At 35.7% G+C, this 22,527-nt stretch overlaps 1 protein-coding gene across 17 annotated transcripts; it reads right to left on the bottom strand.

The window, feature by feature from the left end:
- Window positions 1–10,414: 10,414 nt before the first annotated feature.
- On the bottom strand, window positions 10,415–21,693 carry LOC18423282 (uncharacterized). 17 transcript variants are annotated; one of them, XR_016053264.1, is made up of 8 exons: window positions 21,430–21,693; window positions 20,982–21,092; window positions 15,174–15,415; window positions 14,812–15,023; window positions 14,569–14,671; window positions 13,793–14,222; window positions 12,959–13,463; window positions 10,415–11,704 (listed from the first exon to the last, which is right to left on the bottom strand). XR_016053264.1 is itself a non-coding variant. In XM_088863772.1 (8 exons), exons 1-8 carry the CDS (start codon window positions 21,620–21,622, stop codon window positions 11,705–11,707), a joined length of 1,752 nt encoding a protein of 583 aa, XP_088719898.1. In that variant the 5' UTR covers window positions 21,623–21,693; the 3' UTR covers window positions 10,415–11,704. The 17 variants fall into 17 exon arrangements, 14 of the variants coding, with proteins under 14 accessions (XP_088719898.1, XP_088719888.1, XP_088719891.1 ...); XR_016053265.1 differs by having other exon boundaries at window positions 15,174–15,400; XR_016053266.1 differs by having other exon boundaries at window positions 15,174–15,400; window positions 21,460–21,693.
- Between the last annotated feature and the right edge of the window lie 834 nt (window positions 21,694–22,527).

Below are 22,527 nucleotides of genomic sequence, written 5' to 3'. Positions count from 1 at the left end.
CTCAACTCTAAACAAACTGCACCCATATATATATATATATATATATATATATATATATATATATATATATATATATATATATATATATATATATATATAAGGAAAAAGTTGTGAATAGCCCATTAGCTCATATGAACATATGAGCCCAATGGCCCAGATTGAATCTGGGCTGATCAGACGATCACAGATGTCCGGTAGTGTTTGAATTTTAATTATTTTTTTACAAATCCAAAGCGCTTGAAATTTTAGGATTGTGTTTATAAAAAATACTTGAATCTTCAAAAAATATCAAAAAATTATTTTACATGGAATAAATTGACCAAAATACCTTAAAAAAAATAATTAAAATTCAAACATGAAAATGAGGTCGTGATCGTCAGATCGGTCCTGATTCGATCTGAGCCATTGAGCTCATATGTTCATATGAGCTAGTGGGCCAATCTCAGCTTTTTCTCTCTCTCTCTCTCTCTCTCTATATATATATATATATATATATATATATATGAGTAATGATCCTATAGGACCCTCCCCTCCCATATGTGTAGGACCCCAAAGGATCACCATTAAAATTGGCACGGATCTCTAAAAAAATTATCACATGGGTGTGAGACTTAACTTTTCTATATATCCGTGCCAAATTTAATGGTGATGCTTTGGGGTCCTACACAGATGGGTGGGAGAGGGTCTTATAGGATCATTTCTCTCTCTGTCTGTCTCTCTCTCTCTCTATATATATATATATATATGAAAAAGTTTTCCCAACGCCTATTGGCGAAAATGAACAGTGATTTCGCGTACCCTCATTATCATCCAAAGTTCATCGTACGAGCACAGTTGTCCTGTAGTGTTTCATTTTTCTTTTTTTTTTTTTATAAATCCAAATTGCTTGAAATTTGGGGTGTGTGTACATCTTAGTGAGGTGCATGTAATTAAAGTATAAAAAATAATTCGTAAAATATATATTGATCAAAATACACCTGAAAATTTATGTGGGTACTTTATCAATTTATATTTTGCAAATTATTTTTTCATATTTTTATTAGGTGCGCTCACTAAGATGTACAAACATTTCAAATTTCAAATCATTTCGATTAGTAAAAAAAAAAAAGAATGAAAATTGAAATACTATCGGACAACTGTACCATGCGATGATGTTTGGGTGGTGATGAGTGTAGGTGAAATCACAGTTCATGTTCGCCTATAGACGTTTTATAGTTTATATATATGTATATATATAAACAGTGATTTCATGCAACGGTTGTATCATAGTATAATGCAACTACACTTCTAAAAAACCATGTTTGTGGTATTTGTATGATCCAAAATTTTGCATACATACTCTTTTCATCTCAATAATTAATCATCAAAAAAAAAAAAGTTCAATTTGAACCCTAGATATGGCTAAAATGAGTCACCTCCAATAACGAATGTAGACTATTCATTTAGTGAATTTCAAGATCTTAGCCTTTACAAATTCAAAATTATTTTTTTTCTTTTTTCACATTGTTCATCTAATGATAATAAAGCCATCCAAAAAAATTGGAATAGAAAAAATCTTTGTAAGGCCTAAATCTAAGCGTCTCACCAAAATGGACAACCTATATTGGCTAAAAAAATGTTTTCTAGTTTGCATTTTCAAATTTTTTTTTTTGTGATTGTTCATTAGATTGAAAATAGAGTGTATATTTCAAAATTTGGATCAAACAAATGGTCCGAACATAGTTTTTGAATGTTGTTTCATCATATTACGATACAATCGTTGCATGAAATCATTGCCCTATATATATAAAGTCAGCCAAGCTGCTAAGATAACAATCTCAGCAAACGACCAATATTTTATTTGGGTCCAATCCAATGGTATCGATCTCATTTCATATTTAAATTTTTATTTTCTTTCTACAGATTCAAATCACTTGAACTTTTGAGCATCGACCTTATCTATATGAATTGTATATAATGAGACCATTTACCTTTGACTCAAGGAGGTTACAATTAATTACAACTATTTGATGTGAAATCTAAAAGCTTGGTTGTATCACGAAGTTTGAGAAAATTTCTTTTGAAGTTTGAGTTTGGTCCATGGAATAAATGTAGCTATCTAATTTCACATCTAATAGTCAATATTAATTGTGGCCACCTTGTACCAAAGTTTTATGGTCTCATTATATCATACGTTGCAAACACCAACAACACATAAGTTGGTAGCCACGGTGATGATGTCTTTTGTGTGAGACAGAGCCCTTAATGTACAAAAAGAGGAGAAAGAAACAAAAAAAAAAAAAGTATAAGAAAATGTACCTTCTCGCTGGATTTATCGGAAAGTCCCTCCAAAATTGATCTTCAAACATGATCACAAATCAATTTTTTTTTCTTCTCTTTCTCCATTTCTTGTCCAATAGTTACACATTTGTAGAGAATAAATGCCAGGAGAGGACTGATGAGGATACCGGTCCGATTGGATTGGTCGGAGTAGCCTACAATTTAAAATTAATGAAAGGTAAAATGAGAAAAAAAAAAGGAAAAATAAAGAATTCATAGAAAAGTTAAGAAAAAAACTAAAAAATAGGGAAATTATCAGAAATATACCTTAATTTTAGCTTAATTGGAAAAAAAAACCCTAAACTATCATAAACCTCATCTACACCTTTACTCCTCATTTTTGGCTTTTTTTTGGGACCAAAGTAACCTTCATGGTAGTCGTATTGCCGTGAAGAACATTACAGTTCTTTAAGTACCAAAATATTTAGTGCATTTTATACGGTAATTTATTACCGTAATAGTTAGCACATTTTATATGGTACTTTAAGTATCGTAATTTTATAGGCATTTTATACGGCACTTTTAATATCATAATATCTAAAATCTTTGTTATGATACTCGAACTACTGTAATTATTTCCCATCCTTGTTTGACTATTTCTTTATCATAAAGCCCTATTTTCATGATTTCTTTATCATAAACTGCTCGTTTCTTATCTTCCTTAGCCTCCTCTCTCTATATGTAATAATAATGGGTGACAACATAGTGAAAATTGTTTTACACTTTGTTGATTTTTTCAAGAGGAAATCTAATGATGGACATATTTTTTGAAGGTTATTTTTTTTAGGGGGATCCCATCATTTGACATATTTTCTGAAGGTTAAATGATCACTTGTCAAAAGCATCAAATTATGCCCCAAGTACCATGACTATTAGGTATATTGAAATAAGGTTACCAAGTAATAGTAATATGATACGTATTGACGATGATGACGACATTGCAAATATGATGGAAGGGTCTTCTCCCATCACTATGTACGTATCAAACAGACCTATTGAGTCCGACTCCATTGAACATCGACCACCAATAGTGCCTGATAATGGTACATTAAGATTGCCCATGTAAGAAGTTTGCAATGAAATTCAATATTATTTTTATGTATCAATATTTTGTTCTGGGTTAGGATAATTCTCACTTGTTCTTCAAAATATTTTTCGACAGCAATTCGTGACCTGAGCAAGTAGTTCACAGTGAAGGTGCTGCTGGTATAAGCGTAGAAGATGAGCATGATTCAGAAATCGAGCGGCATATCGATGACATCGTTCTGATAGAAAGCCCCCTCAAGATTAACTGTTACGAAATTGTACTTTAACAGGGTCAGGATTTTGATGACGTACATGCATGCCATAATCACCTTATTGATTATGCCATATCACAAAAATGTAATATAAAGTTTATAAAAAGCGAGGAGAGATGTATATGGGCGAGGTGTGCTGCAGATGGGTGTTCATGGCAAGTGCATTGTTGGAGAATTAATACAACAACTTCTTCAAGGTAAAGAACTTTGTAAACATGCACTCACATGCCGAAAGAATAGGTAGGGTTCATTAGCCGCTTGCCCCCGAAGCCACTGGGTGGCAAGCAAGATCAAAGACCGTTTGATTGATATGCCCAATCTGACACTTGGAGATGTAGTTAATGATATACAATGTGATCACGATGTTATGCTATCTCACCAACAAGCATGACGGGGCAAAGAAGTTGCACAAGAAATAAATAAGGGTTCCCATGTGAAGGTATACAAGGATCTCGCCAAGTACCTTCATAAGATTTAAATCACTAACTCTGGAACCGCAACAGATATTCAAACAAATGATCATGATAGGTTAGAGCATGTGTTTATAGGAAATCGTCCATGTTTGTATGATTTTATGTATGGTTGCAGGCCACTGATGTGACTAGATGAGACATTTTTGAAGGGTAGATACAAATAGATGCGAATGAAAATATATTTATTTTAGCATATGCAGTGGTTGAGAGTGAAAATACATCAAGTTGGACTTGATTTCTAGAGCTTCTCAATGAACAGTTTGACGAGAGGTTTGATTTGCCAGCATTGACTATTGTCTCAGATCATCAGAAGGGGTTACAAGCCGCAATTGAAAAAGTATTCCCAACCAGTGAACAAGGCTATTGTATAAAGCACCTTGCCGATAATTTAAAAAATGGCTATAGAAATTCGGCGCTCACAAAAATTTATTGGAAAGCTGTACGTGCATTGTCTATGTCAGGCATCGATGAGTACATGACAAATATTAAGAGTGTAAATATTGAGGCATATGACTGGATCACGTTATAACTTCCAAAATATTGGGCAAACATATATTTTCGGAGGTATAGATACAATCATCTAACATCGAATATCTCTGAATCATATAACTTGTGGATATTAAAATCTCGAGAGAAGCCCCTTATTAAACTCTTTGAATGCCTAAGGGTTAAGCTCATGAGAAAATTTTCAAAGAAGATGACTATGTCCCTTGAGTTGAGTGGCGTGCTTACACCGAAGGTGCAAGAGGTAATAAACATGAGGAGGGATAAGTCCAAATTCTTTCATAAAGTCATATGAGCACATGATATTATGTATGAGATCAATGTGGATAATAAATATGTTGTTAATTTGGCGACACATACGTGAAGTTGTTAGGTGTGGCAGGTTAGTGGGTTGCCATGCAGCTATGGTATCGTCGCTATTTTGTGGCATTTATTTCACAGTTCAAATGTACCATAGAGCATATTCCCTTTTCTTCAACCCAATGCCTGATGCACTAGAGTTGCCAGATATTGTCTATACAATAGTAATGCTACCACCTGCAAGGCGAACGCGGGTCTGCTAAAGAAACAATGTAGGCAAACATAGTACAAAGAGATTAGGCCTCTTAAGTATAGCCGATGCGGGGTTGTGGGCTATAACTGGAAGACATGCAAATCAAGTATATGAAATGCTGTAATGAGGCCATTAGTACCAGTTGATCTTTTTTTGATATGCCATTTTGTTTCTGAATTTGTACAGAGGCCAGTGTCTACTGATATGACTTTTTGGTTCAATTAATGAAATATCTAAAGTTCTTGATTTTGATGAGTGCCTGTTCAATTTTAAAAGAAGTATGTGTTTAATCTTATTCAATTTTAAGAAGAAGACTTAATCTTAATGTATTGTGTTGTTTATGTGTTGTTTATAGAAGGCTTAAGTTCAATTTTTATGTAATATGGTATGTGGCATGTGAGATTGTTTATAGAAGACTTAAGTTCAATTTTCATATAGAATTATGAGATTTGTTATGATAAAGAAATCGTAGATTTGCTACAAAAATGTTATTGATATAATATAGAGCATCCTGGTTTCACGAGCCTGATAACTACTCAAGAATAATTGAATAAACAAGAAATTTCAAAGTGGAGTAATTTCATGCTTATTTTTAACTTGTAATCTAAGTCATATCAGCCCAAAACAGTATGGAGAATTTATTTTAACAATGCCAACACCAAAATCTCATTTCAAAACAAACTGGAAAACAATAGATCTCTCTCTCTCTCTCTCTCTCTCTCTCTCTGACACAGTCACAAACTGAGAGCATCTTGAAAGAATTAGGATTTTACTAAAAAAAAATAAAAAATTAGGGATTTTGCTCTCGTAAATATCAAAGTAGAAGAAAGATTGCGGCTATTGTACATAACACTATTACAGCTATTGTCAGCCATAATTCCTTAGAGATCATTAATTTTCTGAAACAAAGTAATAAAAAAAAAAGAATCAATCATGAAGATTCATATCAATTTACCACTTAATGTGAACACTGTATAGAGAGAGACTGCCAAATCTCATAAGAAACCATGAAAGGGAGATAAATAAACCTAAAATTGGCAAATACAAGATATATTTACCCTAAATTGGTTGAAATGCTACAAAGTACTCAAAAAAATAAAATTGGGGAAAGATTTATTACCTCAAAGATTTGATGAGATGATGGAAATGAGGGAGAGAGAGACCCCGTTAGAGATTGAGCGCTAGAAATGTTGAGGTGGAGAGGCAGAATAGAGCCCTAAAACGGTAGAAGCATAACCGTAAAGGAGAAAATGGTCTTCGGCATTTCGAGTGCCGTAATACAATTCAACTTCTTACGGTAATAAAAATACCGTATAACATCGTTAGATTTTTACGGTACTTAAAGTACCGTAATATTACTTTAAGTTATTACAATATTTTAAATACCGTATAAAATCCAATATGTATTACGGTAGTATGACTACCAGGAAGGTTATTTTGGTAAAAAAAAAGAGCCCAAAATGAGAAGAAAAGGGTGTCAACAATGTTTACGAAAATTGGGGTTTTTTTTTTTTTTTCCAATTAAATTAAAATTAAAGTATATTTGGATAATTTCCCTAAACAATAAGAAATTTTTTTAAAATATTAGAAGCAATAATAATCTACCAAGCAATGAGCAAGTAATTATAACCCAAAACTGTAATAATAAAAATGAAAAATACAATCCGATATTTTAAAGCCCTAATTTCCAAAACCACCAACGTAAAAACATATTTTTTAAATCTATTTTTTGTATTTTTAAAGTAAATAAAAAAACTCACATCGTGTCGAACCTTGGCCAAAATCTCGCTGTAAAGCCGTCGGTGGAGGGAAGAGAGAGAGAGGAGAGAGAGATACCCTTTTCCTCTCTATTAATTTCACTTTTATGAAACCCCAAAATTTCAAAGAGTAACTCTTTCCTCTCAATTAAGTTTTCTATTATAAAACCCTAAATTTTCGTTTCCACTTTTTACCAATTTTGAAATACAATAAGATCAAAAGACCACCTTGTAGCCCTTTTCGATTTAAGAAAATTGAAAAGAAGGGGCCAACAAATGTTTTTTTTTTCTCCCCATAGGGGACCGGCCAATCCAGTTATTTGACTGGCCAGTCCAACCGTCCAACAATGGTTCATTGGTTTCATAATTCGTGGGGATGGACGGGACTGGGAATGGCACCAGACATCAGTTCCTGATTTGAACTGACCAGCCCAGTCCGATTATGATAACATTTTTTGTTTTGAAAATAGGCTATATTCATTTAAGATAATGGGTTACAACAAAAGGTAAAAGAAAATAAAGATAAGAGGAAAATGATAAAAGAACAAAAGGAAAAATAAGAAATGAAAGGAAAAAGAAAGGGCAAACTAAGCAAAGGCTAAGATGAACATGAAGAAACTAAGCAAAAGCTAAGAATGTGGGCAAACCAAGCCTCCTTAGCTGAGGAGTCCACATATGAGTTGGCACCACGATGAACATGAAGAAACGAAATATCATGGTCCCTAAGAACCCAGAGAATTTCATCCATGACCAGATTAGGCTGGATGCATCACGAGATAACATTGGCAGAATCCCCAAAGGCTAAGATGAACATGAAGAAACTAAGCAAAAGCTAAAAATGTGGGCAAACCAAGCCTCCTTAGCTGAAAAGTCACGTACACCACGATGAACATGAAGAAACGAAATATCATGGTCCTTAAGAACCGGGAGAATTTCATCCATGACCGCACTAAACCGCCACGGAACCAGATTAGGCTGGATGCATCGCGAGATAACATTGGCATAATCCCCTTCAATGATCACTTTCTGATGATTATGGTCTAGGTAGAACACACCCATCCTAAGGGCCCAAAGGTCAGCTTCATTAATCTCGTGAGGATGGAGGCAACCTAAATAAGACCAAATCAAATAGCTGGTATTGTCTCGCAGTTGGCCTCCAAAAACCAGATCCCCTTACAATTCCATCAAAATTAAGTTTGAACCAACCTTCCGGAGGTTTTGTCCAAACCCGATGAATCAAAGGGTGGCTCTTCCTAAAAGTCAGAAGGTCTTTGATGTGGGTAAAAAAGAGAAGGCTAGGAACCGCAGTCAATGGAAGAGAAGTGTAAGCCCAACAACAAACCGTTGAATAGCCGACCGCAGAGTGGGAAAATCCCTTGAATGGCTTTCAAAGGTTCTTTGATTTCCTTCTTTCCAAAGGACCAAGAGAGAAGCAGCAATAGTAATTCTCCATAGATTAACCCCCAGAGACGCAAAAGGAGAGTTCCAAATTTGCGATTACATTGAGAGAAACAACTTGAAACCTAACTTGCTCTATAAGAAATCTTAATCAATATTAAATCCTAAAAATTCATTCTTTAAAACTAAAGTTTCTAGTTTTACCTATCAAATATGGACACCCTAACTTAAATAATAAAAGATCATATAATCTAAACTTATTTTTCGTATCTAAAAATAAACAAAATTAAATAAAAATCCATTATTAACCCGAGCTCTTTCTCCTAGAGTTAGGGGACTTGAGCTTGTTTTGCTTAGTGCATCCTACAAAGGTCATTTAAATAGTTAGTCACAATGTCCTGGGTACTTTTGTCTTATTCAATTAACCAATGAATCAAACACTTAAATAAGCAACTCACACTAGAACTCTAGGATGTCAAGTGTGATCTTCATTTCACTTTCAAACTCTTCTAACAAGTCACTTCAATAAAAGAAATTTTCAACTGAACTCAACAAATCAATAGCATCCTTAATGTAGACCTTACCATAAAACTTGGGGACTGGACCTTAATAATAATATCTCATAAACACTCTGAAAGTTGTGGCTTTTGCAACCAAATTTGCTCATTATGTGTGGGACCATTCACTGAAGTTGGCGCTAGACTTCGATTGATCTCAGAGTTGAGATTTGGTGAGGAATCCACTTGATAAGGAGAACCTTTTTCTTGGTGATTAGTTTTGTTTCTAAGCAAACATTGATCTATTTCATCACTCTCTCCATCAATTTAGCAAATTTGAATTCCTTTTTAGCCTTATTAATAGTATCCATAATTGCCGATTCGCACCCTCTTTAAGGGGATGTTGATAACATAGAAAACAAGGGACAGTCTCACACTTTCTCCTAAAGTGTAGTTTTCACCCATTTGATAACAGTAAACTTAGGAAAAATTAGAACTTATTTTTTTTTTATTTCATTATAATATAATATAATATTTGTTATAATAAATATTATTATAATAATATTATATAAGATATAATATTATAATAATATAATATATGATATATATTATACTAGTTGCCAAATAGGTGAAAATAGTAGCACCACAATTATCAAAGAGGCCCCCAGCTTTCAAGCGACCAAGTCTCATCTGAATCCAAAAATCTAAGAAGTTAGCAGTAGGAAAAATGTCAAAAAAACCGTAGAAAGTTTTTCAAACGCACTCTAAGTTCATTATTCACAACATTCAAGCACGCTTTAGCAACATCACTGCTCTTTTCACAAGACCATAAGTCAATTTTCCTCTCCCTCCCTCTCTCTCTCTCCATTACTTGTCACCAATTACGTCTCTCTCTCCATTACTTGTCAACAATTACATATTCCCTCCATTACTTGTCAACAATTACCTCTCTCTCTCCATTACTTGTTAACAATTACATATTCATAAGAAAAAACTAAAAACCATAGTCAATATCAATTCCCCCTTTGTCTTTTAAAAAAATTAAAGTTCCAATTTTACTTATCAATTAGAAAACGGACAGAAAAACCCTAAAACAATAAAAGGCCATATAATTTAGACCAAATTTTGGTATCTAAAATGAAATAGAGTTTTTCTTGTTAAATAATAATACTAATAATAATAAAACCAGTATATAAAGTGAGATATCTGTTTAGAACAAAGTTTTCGACCACAATATCATGCATTCTTAGTTTGATAAAATCAGTATGACCACAATATCATGCAATGTTTTGCAACATTTTACCTATACCACTGCAACGGTTCTATATAAAAACACACTGATTTTGCAATGTTTTCTGCATTATTTATGGCTTCAGTGGTATAAATTCCTTATAGTATTATCATGAAATGATTTCAGGGGTTGTATACAATTTACTGTCCAAAGTTTAAAGAACAAACTCAAGGAAAGGGTTTAGCAGGCCACATTTGTTCTGGCATGAGTTTAAGACGTTTCAAAGAGGGTGTACATCGAATTTCTCCTTCCAGCAACCAATCAGAAGCACCTCCCATGAATCATATACGAGAAGAAAGGGAAGGGTGGGGAAAAAAAAAAGAATTACATTGTAATCAGGAGGTCTCCATGTATAGATCATAGAAAACTCATCTAATTTTCAATTCAGTGACAGAAATTACTCTCCCCGATCAAACATTTAACGAACCCAATAAAAGAAAATAAACACTACTTGTACAAAAATGCTATCTATTACAACCAACTTTTGAAAATTTTGATGTATGCTATCTTGGCAAGCTGACCAACGACAAAATACCCAGGAAAGAGCACAACCAAGAATCCAAAATATGACAATGGCAAGCTGTCCAAACCCATCACTCTACCTGGTGGCGTGAATGGAAATGCGATCCCAACCAATGAAACAATGATTGTTGAGCAAATCACTGACCACGATGCAGACTCCTGCACAAAGGGGATCTTCTCTGTCCTAATCATGTGGATTATGAGTGTCTGCATAAGAAGCCCCTCAACAAACCAAGCTGACCTAAAAAACTTCGAATTCTCGAGGGTCCCTGCTTGATAATACAAACATAGGAAAACAAATGCAGCCATGTCAAAAACTGAGCAAACAGGTCCATTCCAAAGCATGAACATGATTATCCCCTTAGGGGACCACTGGTGAGGGATGCTTATATACTCTGGGTCCATCTTATCCCATGGGATCATTATCTGGCTCACATTGTAGAGGAGGTTTTGTGTGAGGAGTTGCATGGGACTAAGGGGCTCAAATGGCAAGCACACAGAGGCCACGACCAGGGAAACCACGCTCCCTAGGTTGGCCACCACAGACATCTTCAAATATTTCATGGTGTTGCCATGAATGACTCGACCACGCTCCACACCCGCAACAAGTACATTGAGGTCCTTTTCAAGAAGGATAATATCAGCAACATCCTTGGCCACTGAAGCTCCTGAGTCAACAGAGATTCCCACATCGGCAGCCTCTAAGGCCAGTGAATCGTTTATTCCATCACCCAAGAAGCCAACAACATGGTTTTCGGTCTTTAGAGATTGAACAACTTGGAGCTTTTGGGTGGGAGTCAAGCGAGCGAGCACTGTGGCCCCTTTGATGGCCTCATGGAAGTTGTCCTGGTCGAGGGACTCGAGGGCAGGCCCAGTTATGACGTTGGAGGTGTGAATTCCGACCTCTTTGCAGATTCTGATGGCTAGGGGGAGGGAGTCACCGGTTAGGACCTTGGCATTCACCCCTCTCTCGGCAAGGCGCCATAGCGCCTGCTTCACAGAGTCCTTCGGGGGGTCAAAGAATGCGAGGATGCCGAGGAAAACCATGTCAGACTCCAGAGCTTCATTATTGGTCCCCAGAGTGGATTTCACCTATTCATCAATGAACTGAAAATAAAGCGACAGAAAAAATTTATGTTTTCTGTTTTTGTACATTTTTTAACTCTTCTTTTCCTTGTTTTTTTCTTTTTGTTTTAGTTGCTTGGGTACCAGTGTGGGGTTTTAGTTTTTTTGGGGGAATGGGGTTTATTTTTAATGCGGGTGGGGGGCAGGGATCTCAGGGGAAGGGAAGCGGGGAAAAGACTATAATCCAATGAACGATGGCAAAACCATAAACCAAAGTAAGTACAGATGGAGGTAAAAAGAGGGTGAGAGCCACCTGTTCTGAGGGGTTACACTGTTTACATCACCAAAATTGTTCATAAGGATGTTGATTACCTAATTGAATATGGGTTTTTCTTAGTCCGTTGGAAAATGGTATGTTACCTTTTATCTTACATAGGTAATCACTAAATTCGATAAAGATACATAAATAAAGTTGTACCAAACAGTACAGACACAAAAATAGAGAACAACAAGCAGGGAAGGAAAGCCAAAACATAGACCAGGTTGGCAGGAAGGCATGGAATCTCGAAAAGGGTGAGAGTTTAATCCCACTACCTAAGCTATGGAGTCTCAAACATCACTAGCCTCTCTAAGACCATGCCAGAAAGTAATTTCATCAAATCCACTAATATAAAAAATATCCTTAAATCTGTAAAGCCTTTTTAATTTTTTGGATATTGGCTAAAAGAGATACATTTACCTGCAGTGAAGTTCTCTGATTTTGGGTAAAGATAAAACCGGTTCCAGTAGTTGTAACCAGTTTAGGCTGTCTATCTAATACTGGCAGAAGCCAAGAGAAACTTCAAGTAAAATTGTCAAACATGGTATGTGAGACTACAAATCAGTATGACAAACAAAAGGGCCAACCACATGCAATGGATGTTTCTTAAGTTTTAAAAATGGATACCACAAAATGAGAATGCTTCAAAGTTAATCGAAAGCCAATTTTCTAAGAGAAGAATGTGTGTCCAAAGTAACTTCAGCGTCTATCATTGGAGTGCTTACACCAAATAATATACAGAGAATAATCCAAATGAATTTCTGCCAGGCTCACTGACATTCAAACCTGGAATCCATCCAATGTAATGCTAATAAAGGTATGTATGGGAGAGAATTTACATGGAAGAATGAAAACATATTTTTAGGTACAATGACAAGGATGCAGAAAGGCTATCGATTGTTCAAACTGATTGGAAAATTATTGCATGGATAAGATATGCAAGTTTTAAGAAAATAATGTACCATTCTTAGCCTTCTTGTAGCCACTCCAAGTACTCTCAATCCATCGTTGCTCAAAGCATCACCCATCTGAAGGATTCTTTGACAGTCATCTGAAGAGATTGATACAATTAACCCTTTCTCAACATCCTCGATATAGTTGCAAATCCTTACTACTTCTTCAAGTGCTCCTTTAGTTATTATAAGCCTAAGTACTGGATCATTATTATATATATGAGCAAAACTATTTCCATTGGTTTCTAAAATGACAGACATTCTCCGCCGAGCAAAACTAAAAGGAATCTCATCTAAATTGCACCATTTTAAAGGTTGAAACTTGTATCCACCAGTATAAACAAATGCCAATATCGCATCATCTATAGGATTCTTCATTTCAGTCTTGAAGTAAGAATTAAGAAACGCAAAATGAAGGATCTTCTCTCTGGGTACACCCCAACCATCAAGGTGATGAAACAATATAACACGATCCATGGTGAGCGTACCAGTCTTGTCCAAGCAAATGATATCCCTGAGCCACAAGAAAGAATTTCAATAATAATCCAGACAAAAATATCCAAAACCTATGGTTAACATAATGCACTTAGATTTGTAGCAGTTCAAGGGGGCTAGTATGACTGCCACGCCAAGCATTAAATTTTATAGGAAAAGGATTTTATAGGAAAAGGAAAATTAAATCATAATTATTAGGACTAGGGAAAATCCATAGTCCATGAGTCATCACATCCATTAATGATTGAAAGTAATGGAGAGAGAGGAACCCACAATTGGGATTACATCTTATTCTGGTGGGCCAAAATCTCTCTTCATAATCATTTCATAGAATAATGATGAACTCACCAAATAACTATGAAACATTGCCTCGAAGTTTATCCTATACTTCCGGATGATAAACTTACATAGCCCCCATATTCTGGATTGCAACTTGGCTTTTAACTATGCACCTGTCTCTAGCCATTGCAAGAGCTCCTTTTGCAAGATTGGTATTCACAATTAGAGGAAGCATCTGTGGAGTAAGCCCTACAGCCACTGAGATGCCGAAAAGGATACTGGAACTCAAGATATGTGAAGAATAGAAATCTATACAGACGACGATAGGGACAATTAGAAGCATGAAGCATATGAGTGCATAAGACACACGACGGACACCCTTCTCAAAGGAATCCAGCATTTTTTGTCTTCCTAGACTGGAAAATATGGTGCTCATGTATGTTTTAGATCCAGTGGAAACAACCAATCCAGTGCCGGAGCCTGCTATTACACTGGTTCCCTGTATTTGAATGCAGTTCACTGAATAAGAACATTTCGAGACTTCCAACAAACACTTATGAACAAAAGGGAAAAGTATACTATAATCTACTGAACCATGAAGAACCATGGCCTATTAGGAAATCACCATCCAATTAAAAGATGGATGGCGATGGAGAGAAAGCGGAGTGTACCATCAGGATCATGTCCTTTTCTAATGGGTCCGCTCTCTGTCCATCACCTTCCATCGTTTGAATTAATGTGAAGACCCCAAGCACTATAATATTTCCATAGCCATTGGATCATAGTAATGGCCCCTTCACAATAACATTATATCTACTTGTACAAACTTGATATTGGAAATGTACCATAAAGCATATATTCCTTAGCTCCAGCAAGGGAGTAGATGGGTCCTCTATAATGTCTGCAACCTTTTCCATAGTCCCAGATTCCCCAGTTAAAGAAGACTGACTGTTCAAGAACGAGAAATTTTTGCCATGCTTCTTAGAGTATTGATTAGGGAAAAAATAAAAAAATAAAAAAGAGGTGACCAACAGAATCAATATGCATCTTTTAGGAAAGAATGAGAAATTATTCCATTAGGCCTATACCTTACTACCAAATCTTTAGATGTTAATAACCGTACATCACCAGGAAAGAGGTCTCCCGAACTGAAGAGAATAATATCACCAGGAACCACCTCCCGTTGATCAACATGAACTTGTAATTCGGTCTGTACAACTCTCCCAGCACATCTCTGAACTATAACAGGTGAATTTAAAAGTTCTGAGAGCTTCATTGCAGCCTTCGAACTACTGAACTCCTGGAAAGAAAATCATATTAATCAGCAGCTAAAGCCAAATCTAGAGATGACACTTTGTTTAACAAAATTCCTATTTCTTTTACATGCATCATATACATAAAATTCAAGAAGGAGAGTAAGAAAATCGCAACATAAGAAACTAAATACTACCTGGTAAAATCGAAGCCCAACACTAACAAAAACCAGTGTGAGCATAATACTTCCATTGCCATTATCACTAGTTAAGTATGATAGAGAAGCTAAGGCAAATAGAATAATATTGAATGGATGAAATATTGCAGTCCATAGGAGTTTCCACCATCTTGGGAAAGTAATATCCAAGGGTATATTTCGGCCAACTTCTTTAAGCCGCCTGTCTGCCTCCTTAAAACTCAAGCCTGCACAGAAGCCAACTGTAACCCATTCAATATGACAAAATACAAGTTAGGAAAACTATATTTAAGCCAAAAAAAATAAAGGAAAAGAAAGAAAAAAGCGCTGGTAAGCAGAGAAACAAAACCAGCCAGTTCCTTTTAAATGGCTCTTAAGACCCAAGAGAAAATGATTTCAAGTTCATAGAGTAAGGGCATAGTGGAGCAGCAAAGCAAAAGAGTATATGATACATCATTCTCTAATTCTACTCATAAGCATAACATAAGTTAGACTTGGCTCCTATTCAGGATTAATATCAATTGGGCCGTTTCAACAGCAAGTCATGAGATCGTGGTGATCCTTAACAACTTAGCCAAAAGTTTTTCCATCAGAGAAAGGTTCGCAACACTTGTAAATAACCTATATATCATCAATAAAGGCAAAATAAATGTTTTTTTTTTTTTGAAAGAATAAAGGCAAAATAAATGTTAATGCTTAAATCTCCATGTGAGTCAGTTCAAAATTTCAAACCAATTTAATCCAGAAACCTCATTTGAATGCCCTAAGAAGCCAAGCTTAAGGCCCTTAAAACCTCAAGAGCTAGATAGTTTACAAACATTCCATAAAATCTAAAGAGAGCTCATATATTTGTAAAATGATGAACAAAGTTTTTGGTATTTTTTCATTTGAATTTGTTTCCACCCTGTAAGGGATATTTTAGTCATTTTACAATGATATCCTGCATATAAAGGGGATTCTGCCCCTTATTTCTCATTAATAAGCCCCATCACTTCTAAATTTGGCCTATATTAACATGATGCCAAAGTCTCTCGCACACTAATTCTAGAAATCCTGGAAGCCCAAATACATTCAAGATCCAAGAGGAATGAATTACAAGAAACTCCTTTCAAAGAAATCTGAGCAATCCCATCGATGAAATGCAAACACAAACATTGATGATTTGTTCATTGTGCCTCATAATGACTTGCAAAATTCACAAGCATCAATTAAAAAACCAAGTATTGGTAGCCTAAGGAAAAGAGTACATGTAATGTGATGCATGGAAACAAAATGTATGTCAACAACATGGAAGAAACATATGCCATATGTCCAAAGAGTAATTTCCCCTATAATAAAATGAGACTCAACTTCAACATGTTTTATGTGTTCATGAAACAAAGAGACAAAACTTGAAGGAAATATAAATGGCTCTGATATTGTCAACTTTGAGCAGAGTAGCAAACTGCAAAGCAAATTCTATAGATATAAGAGGACAATGTGGCTTAACACTCTAAACCAGCACATTCATAAGATTAGGATATCTGAAGTGAAAGAAGTTTTGTGAAAGATGAACATAAGAAAGGCTATATAGACCAGATGGTATCCCGATAGAGGTTTGAAAGTGCTTGGAGAAGATTGGCATATGCTGGCTGACCAAGCTATTCAATAATGCGTTGAGAACAAAGAAAATACCAGTCGAATGGAGGAAAAGTATTTTGGTACTTATTTACTAGAACAAAGGCAACGTACAAAATTTTACGAACTATCGATAGATAAAACTTATGGGAGAGAGTGATCAAGCAACGACCAAGGCATGAAACGAGTGCATCAGAAAATCAGTTTGGTTTTATGCCAGGGAGGTCAACAATTGAGGCTATTTTCCTAATTAAGCAACTAATTGAGAAGTTCAGAGAGAAGGGCAAAGACTTCAATATCGTTTTTATTGATTTTAAAAAAGCACAAGATAGGGTACCTAGAGATTTAATTTCGTGGTTGTTGGAAAAGAAAGGAGTTTTCAGGGGCTATATTGACACGGTGAGAGATATTTACAAGGGGGCTTTAGCTAGTGTGAGGACAACAAATGGAGAGAAGTGAATTTTTAGCTACAATAGGGCTACATCAGAGGTCAGCATTGACTCCATATCTCTTTGTTTTGGTTATGGATGAGTTAATTAGTCACCTACAAGACGTACCTTGGTGCATGCTGTTTGCAGATGCCATAGTTTTGATCGATGAGATTAGAGGAGGGGTCAACACAAAGTTAAACTTTGGAGGAATGCTCTAGTATTTTAAAATTAGTCACACTAAGACAAAATATATGGATATGCAAGTTTAGTAATAATAAGATTAAAAACGAGGAAGTAGTTAAGATTGATGGCCATGAAATACCTAAAAACGGTTATTTGCGAGACCAGCTATGCCTTATGGGATAAAATGTTAGGCTATCAAGAAAAACCATATCCATAAGATGAGTGCAACTGACACGAGGATGTTGAGATGGATGAATGACAAGACAAGAACGGATAAAATCTGAAATGCATACATTTGAAGGAATTTAGTTGTGGCTTCAATAGGCGATAAGATGAGGGAAAGTAGATTGAGGTGGCTGTTCATGTGTAATATAGACCTAATACAACCCTGATAGGAGATATAATTTGTTTCAAGTAGAAGGCTCTAAAAGGGCAATGTAAAGGCCCAAAAGGAGATGGATGGAAGTAGTGAGAAAAGATATAGTTAAATATGATCTTACGGAGGGTATGACCCTTGATAGAGCAGAATGGCAGAATAGGATTCATGTAACCAACTCCAAATAGTTGGGATAAGGCTTGGACGATGATGATGATGATGAATGAATCCAAGAAAAATACAGCAAAGCAAGTCATAAACTGCCTTGGATCTAAGCTAGTAAGCCATTTTACATTGCATAGGCAACAAGCATAACAGGAGATGAGAAAAAGCTTGCATTTCAATATATCCTTTAATGGTCCCATATTAGGTAGTGATATAAAGTCAACACTGACTTAGAACTAGCTCAGTCACAATAGAGAAAGTATTTCCCTTTCTTTAAATAGAAAAAATATAGTACGGACAAAATGAGAAATATAACGGTTTCTTATAGGAAGGTATATGAAGCTCCACGCAAGTGCTAAATGTACTAGGATACACTAAGCAAGTTCCATTGAACTATGAGCAAGTCTCGACCCACTTTATTCTTAGCAGAAAAAGGGTGATTATAACGAGCATATTTCAATTGGCTAACAACATATGCATTACGCAAATTGTAACTTTTTGAACCCTAAATATTTACTAAGACCCCTAGATCCTTCACTGATATTGTTCTTGTAAAACATTCCTTGAGTGACATACCTATAAGCATTCCAAATCTTTGAATGTGATGCAGGATTTCACCTCTACCTGTTCTTCCTGTTGAAGATATGCTGTTCCTCCTCTCCTCTTTGGAGAATATTCCTAAATCGTCCTTTTCATCTATTTCAAAGCCTTTTCTCTTTACTCTTTCACTTAGTGAAATCTGTGATTCCCACACCCATCCTCGTGCAGCCTGGTATAACTAAGAAGCATTTCAATACAAGCTCCCACCTGTTGACAGAATTCAGATACGGAGCATTCATATTTGTAATAGCTGTTCAGTTAGCAATGTTGTAAATGAATCCCACAAAATCTCTTTCTGCATCTCCTATACCAAGAGGATTTGGAGACCCCTACTGCGGAGAATCTTCCACATCCACTTCACTCAGAAGCAGGTTCACCAGCAGATCTCTTATTGGCAGAAACAAACATTCAATTGCAAACCCTTCCTAGGCATTGGAGATCACTCTCCCTTCACTGCTTTGGTCAATATGGCAGGAAAGGAATCATACGTGTTCAAAGGAATATCAAGCTAACCCAGCCAAATTCTTAGAGAAATACTATGGTGAGTCAAGCATGGAATTTCAAAAGATATTCCAGTTGCACCTAGCTCTTCCAAGGAAAGGACAATTTGCATAAGGTTGGAGCTTCAAGTTTCAAGTAGTACCCCAAGCTCATGAAGCCAGGTTAATCTAATGTATCTATTTATAATTTTGTACTAATCCAGCAGCTCACTTTTAGTGTAACAAACCAGCAAGGTTTGAACCATACCATATGGCTTTGATCATGTAACCTTTTTACATTTCTTCATTAAGAAGACTTAAACAGGATGGATACCAGCAAAGTCTGGCTCAACTGGTCAAAAAAAAAAGAAGAGATCTTGATGAATGCTTTCTCCAAGGAAAGCTTGAGCCTTTTAGTTCAACTTGAATTCATGCTCCTCTGGAGTTCTGAGTAAACTTTCAAGTGATAAAGGCATCAACCATTACTCTGTGGCACAGATATCGGATCAGAATGATAAAGCATGCTTTCAAGTGTCTTCGTTGAATTTTTTATCTTTGATAAGTTCATCATTGATTCTCAATTCATACACAAATCTGGCAGATGACTCAAAAACAATCTATCCTTTCAAAATTAGATCCCTTTTGGCTTTAAGATTGTCTAGTTAAAGATTAAAAAGAAAAATCTTTACCTTCTCTTAAATTCTTTACCTTCTCTTCACCACTGTATGATGCTTAAAGAAGAAAATTCTTTACCTTCCCTTTACCACGGTATGATGCTTTCCAGATCCCAATTCTTGCTTAGCACTTGTAGCAAGTCTAAAGCTTTCAAATGTTTTCTTGGATGGCATCATACATGAGAAAAAATACTCTTTTATCCCTTTCCAGCTCTTCCTCGAAGTTACATTTGGAGAATTAGGAAAAGATCATTTTCGCAAGTTCCACAAACATCTTTTAACAAGATTTAACAAAACAAAATACCATTTGGAATAATTTATACAAAAATAGCGAACCAAGATGACAAATCACAAAATAATGACAACGTATTGAAAGGTCCTCTTTGCAATGCTCCAAACTCAAGGAGAATCAATAGGACAACTAAGTGTTCACTCAGTCATGAAATCTATTTTGCAGTTTCAACAACAAACCCAAAAGCAAATCAACAAATAATCTTTAGGATAATCTGAATATCAAGTTCTCACACCACCAACAGGGAAAAAAAGGCTCAATATGCCTAAATCAGATAAAAGCATGCAGCTAAAACCCATTCTGGAGTTTTTTTATTTAATAATTATCGAAATACTGAAGCATTGCTTCTGCAATACTCAATATTCAGTTGCAGTTGCAAAAATAGACACTTATCTGATTGTCTTGGAGTAGGATAATTGCTTGTATGTATATATAGATGCTAGAAACAGTTTCCAGAGCTATTCTAGAACAGTTGTGAAAGTATATATGTGATTTCTTTATAGCTCTTATAAGAAGTACGATTTCAGATACATGACCATAGAAAACTTTAAAATGAAAGCTACAAGGAAAAAATTAATTCCAGTACTAGAAAATACCATGCACCCCATCAACATCCTGCAACTCCTCAACATATTAGTTCTTCCTTAAGAATCTTTGATTCTTATAGACATCTGAAATTACTTTAACAATGCCCAACTTACATGAATGCTTTTGAGAAGCACCTAAACAAGTATCTCTCAAATTGCTAAGGGTTTATTCTTTTAATTTGTTCTTTATAAGCATACAAACTGTCATTGGAGTTACAATTTCTATCTTTTTTTTGCCATCACCTAAACCAGCATGCTAAAACAATTGATGGTTAGCTAGGCCAGCCACCTAAACAAAATCATCAAATGAGTAAACACTTCTACTTATAGGTAAGTGTTTAAAATAGATGCATACAATTCCCAACTGTTGCACTAAGAAGCAGAACATAAACAGGTGCAATCACCTCTTTCAGTTGATCCAACGTACTCGAAAACCAAATCCCTGTCAGTCTGGGACAATGTACGCAACCAAGAATGCACTTTCTCTACATCTTCAGACCTTCTTGCAAACTTTTCTACACAGAAGAAACACAAATGTAAATCGATGCGTGGAAATCATATAATCCGAGATTGAGAAATCCAAAAGCATAGAGAAACAAGGGCAGAATTATAGAAAGAATCATACCATCTCTGTGAAAGGAAAAGTATACAATGAGACTATTTCTCATTCTTTTATGTGAAAATCCATAAAAGAAAGAGAAAAAAAAAACACAAATCTATGCATGGAATTAAGCAACCATCATAGAGTGAGAAACCCAAAAAGAAATTTGACCTGGAATTAACTTCCTAAATGGAGAAACCTAAGCACCAAGCCAAACAGTAATACAAATTGACTTTCATAGACTGAGATACCTAAAAAATATTTGGAATAAAGTTGCTTACTTCCTGGAATTAACTTCCTCAACAACAATTCTATCCAATTCCTGAAACCCAAGTTCCTATCTGGTCCAAGTTCTTCCTGTCCTGTGATAAGGACCTCATGAGCAGTCTCCTCTTTGAAGAAGCCATTGTAAGACAAAACTTTGGTAATACCACTGATTCCCATGAGAAGCTCGTGACTTTGTAGAGAGGGAAAGAGTGAAAGTTGCAGGGGAGAATTATGGGCGGCATTGAAGTAAGAGACGAAGCCGTCTCTCTTCTGGAGTGATGACAGTTAGGAGCCAACTACCCTCGCTTGATAAGACTGTTAGTTGAACTTCGGTTTCGACCTCTTTCCCCCTCTCGTTTTGTTGGCATTCATAGCAAGTGAACGCTTCAATCATATAGTCATTATTATAAGTGCTTAAGAAAGAAAGAAAAGCTTTTTTTAGGTTCGTACTTAGATTGAGGAGGTTCCATCCCATCCCCAAAATTTTAAAAGAAAATTGCAAATGCCCCCAATTTGGACAGTGCCCCAACCAATTTTTTTATCACAAGTTTTACTCCAAAACAAATTAGTAAAAATGCTTTTATCTGTACACGATGATGTCACATCCCGTAAGATGTTCAACGACTTGAAAGAGTGTTAGGTCGAATCCACAAAGTATCGGACCGAGTGGAGACATTGTCGAACCACACTTTGGCCCTATTACTGGACCACATGGCCTGTTGCAGCATGGGCCTGTTGTTGGACCACATGGGTCGGTTGCTGGACCACTCTTTGGCAGTGCCAGGCGCATGGGCCTATTGTCAAACCATTCTTTGGCAACACCAGACCGCTATGGGACATTGCCGGACCGCTTCTTTAATTAGTCGGACCGTCTTTTCTAATGTTAATGGAAAAGTTAAGTAGTCCGTGTTAGAAGAGGGAGATGGCATTTTGGTCCTAAAAATTATCACTTTTTGACTTGGAGGTATTTGTTAGACAAGTTTGTTTTGGGGTAGAAATTGTGATAAAAAATTGTTTGGGCGAGATTATAAAGAAAGTTAGGTCAGGCTTTTTTTTCTTTTTGGTAATTTATCCAAATTTTA

The sequence above is a fragment of the Amborella trichopoda genome, chromosome 4 (assembly GCF_054954075.1).
Source record: "Amborella trichopoda isolate Santa Cruz 75 chromosome 4, AtrichopodaSantaCruz75HAP2 v2.0, whole genome shotgun sequence".
In the NCBI taxonomy this organism is placed as follows: Eukaryota; Viridiplantae; Streptophyta; class Magnoliopsida; order Amborellales; family Amborellaceae; genus Amborella; species Amborella trichopoda.
Note: the sequence above shows the minus strand (reverse complement) of the source record. Positions and strands in the feature narration are given on the sequence as shown.

Coding starts and splice junctions, on each gene's coding strand:
- LOC18423282 (XM_088863762.1), bottom strand. CDS start 21,622: ATGGGAATCAGTGGTATTACCAAAGTTTTGTCTTACAATGGCTTCTTC. Junction 21,093..21,429: donor TTATTCCAAATATTTTTTAG/GTATCTCAGTCT, acceptor TCTTCTGTGTAG/AAAAGTTTGCAAGAAGGTCT. Junction 13,464..13,851: donor ATCCAGAATATGGGGGCTAT/GTAAGTTTATCA, acceptor CTTGTGGCTCAG/GGATATCATTTGCTTGGACA.